General features: G+C 37.4%; 1 protein-coding gene across 1 annotated transcript; it reads right to left on the reverse strand.

The window, feature by feature from the left end:
* Positions 1-1,020: 1,020 nt before the first annotated feature.
* Positions 1,021-2,275, reverse strand: LOC107577415 (zinc finger protein 271-like). Its single transcript, XM_016263496.1, has one exon. It carries the CDS (start codon positions 2,203-2,205, stop codon positions 1,117-1,119), a length of 1,089 nt encoding a protein of 362 aa, XP_016118982.1. The 5' UTR covers positions 2,206-2,275; the 3' UTR covers positions 1,021-1,116.
* Positions 2,276-2,733: the final 458 nt, after the last annotated feature.

Below are 2,733 nucleotides of genomic sequence, written 5' to 3' on the forward strand. Positions count from 1 at the left end.
GAACCATTCAGTCAAAGGTTCTTTAAAGAACCATCTCTTTCTTCCTTTTTATAATTTGAAGAACCTTCTTTCGCCACAAAGAACGTTTTGTGAAACAGAAAGGTTCTTCAGATGTTAAAGGTTCTTTATGGAACCATTTAGACAAAAAGGTTCTTCTATGGCATCGTGAAGCACCTTTATTTTTAAGAGTGTAAGGACCATTGAGCAGCAGCACTTTCATAACCAAAAGAGGACGTTTTAGGAATGTCCCTAATGTTCTGTAAAGGTTCGCGACTTTCCTCACCTTTAGAGAACTTTTGGGGAACGTTGCGCAAGGTTGCAAGAATGTCCCCTCCTACCTGGGTTATCACATATAGAAACAGTTGCAATTAGCTTGATAACGTTGATGTACCAGTAATAAATTGTAAGTGTATTTTCTTAATTTGTTTCAATACTGAAAGCAGAACTGATATCGTCAGAGCTCATCAATACTAGAGTGTTTTGTAATTTAGCCCCAGGGCTCCTTTAATACCGGGTTCAGGAATTCATTCAAGAGAAGCACAGAATGATCAGTTACAAAGCTGACAGTATATCATGCATCTGCATTTTCTAAACATATCATAGAAGAATAACTAGTTTTAAAAATATCAATGAAGAACACTATTAAAATTAAATCTCAGTCTCTCTTAAAAGTGTTACAGCCTCTTCTTCAGCTTCCTGAACAAGAACAGTTTGTAAAAAAGCTTCTACTTTCCTTCATGAAAAAGTAAGCAAACTACAAGTGATACTTATGAATTATAGACAATTGAACATAATTTGAAAGTCATAAGAAAGCACTGGGATTCCATTTATATCACAAAGCAAAATGATATTCAAGAATAAAACTTTTTGACATTGTTCTTTGGGGAGGAACTCCATCTTTGAGTTGATCTGAATCTCTCAGTTGAATCTGCTGGTTTTGAAGATGAAGATGAACTTTATTCACTGTGAAAACTTTAGATAATGTTTCTTTGTCATGTCACTTGTAATGTCTGGTTAGGACAGATTTATCCAGATGATATTTTATTGTTTGATGCATTTTTGTGTAACATTTGAGGACGCAGTGTCAGACCTGAAAGTGCTGGATCTGAAGATGATCTACTTACTGTGAATGTTTTTTGTATGCTTGTGTAGAGAAGATGACTGATTGAAACACTTCCCACATGCAGTGCAGTGATACGGTTTCTCTCCAGTGTGAATCCTCTCGTGTGTTTTCAGATTTGCTGAATGAACAAATCTCTTGTCACAGTGTGAACACTTATAAGGTTTGTCTCTGCTGTGGATCCTCTCATGTGTTTTCAGATTTGATGAATGAACAAATCTCTTGTCACAGTGTGAACACTTATAAGGTTTGTCTCTGCTGTGGATCCTCTCATGTGTTTTCAGATTTGCTGACTGAATGAATCTCTTGTCACAGTGTGAACACTTGTATGGTTTCTCTCCAGTGTGGGTTCTCTCATGTGCTTTCAGATTTGATGACACACTGAATCTCTTGTCACAGTGTGAACACTTGTATGGTTTCTCTCCAGTGTGGGTTCTCTCATGTGCTTTCAGATTTGATGACACACTGAATCTCTTGTCACAGTGTGAACACTTATAAAGTTTTTCTCCAGTGTGAATCTTCTGGTGCTGTTTTAAATTTTCAGCTGAAGTAAAAGTCTTTTCACACTCAAAGCACATGTACTCTCTCACACCAGTATGTATTTTCTGATGTTCTTTTAAATATTGTAGACGTGAAAAACTCTTTCCACACAAATAACATGAATGTGGCTTCTCCTTTGTATGAACTGTCAGGTGTTTCTTCAGGTCTGAAGTTCTCAAAAATGTTTTGCTGCATTGATCACATGCGTACAGTTTCTCTCTAGTGTGGATGTTCATGTGATCCTTAAGGCTTGATGATTGTGTGAAACTCTTCCCGCACTGATCACACATGTACGGTTTCTCTCCAGTGTGGATCCTCTCATGTGTTTTCAGATGTCCTGAATTAATTAATCTCTTGTCACAGTGTGAACACTTGTATGGTTTATCTCCAGTGTGAACTGTCATGTGAACATCAAATTTATATTTGCTTGAGAAACTGTTTCCACACTGAGTGCAGGTGAAAGATTTCTCGGCTCTTCTTTTCTTTAAATCTTTCTGTTTGGTTTGAGAGCAACTCAAAGGTTTTTCTCCAGTTCCGAGATACATTTTCTCAACTTCACTCAATTCCTCATTATCCTTGTTTTCTTCAGTCAACTCTGAAATAAAAGTAAAAACGGTTAATTTTCTGTAACTCAGTAACCCTGATGAACCCTGATGTAACAGTGTAAAGTAGAAGAGCCAATTGCTATACAAAATATTAGTCATTTTGATCAATTTTTATTAAGCCTGTCAAAAATAAATTCATAGACTCACCACAGCGATAGCTAAATGGGTGGTGACAGCATGTAGGCCAGTTAATGTAGTGGAGGACGAGGGTCTACTTGAAATTATTCGCATCGCATCTAACAATTATACATATGAACTACCTTCGAGAGCCACCATTACAAGCAAGGTTCACAACTCCTATGTAGAGGATAAAGCTAAGACAGACAAACACGGTTGCGCTAACGGGAGACTACTGGACTTCTCTCAGTAACGATAGCTTTAGTCACAGCACATTATTTTGACACACACTGGAATCTTTGGTCACACGCTTTGACTGTTATGAAGACAGACGAGAGGCACTATGCTGAT

This window comes from Sinocyclocheilus grahami, unplaced genomic scaffold (genome assembly GCF_001515645.1).
Source record: "Sinocyclocheilus grahami isolate Dianchi unplaced genomic scaffold, SAMN03320097.WGS_v1.1 scaffold5981.1, whole genome shotgun sequence".
Lineage (NCBI taxonomy): Eukaryota > Metazoa > Chordata > Actinopteri > Cypriniformes > Cyprinidae > Sinocyclocheilus > Sinocyclocheilus grahami.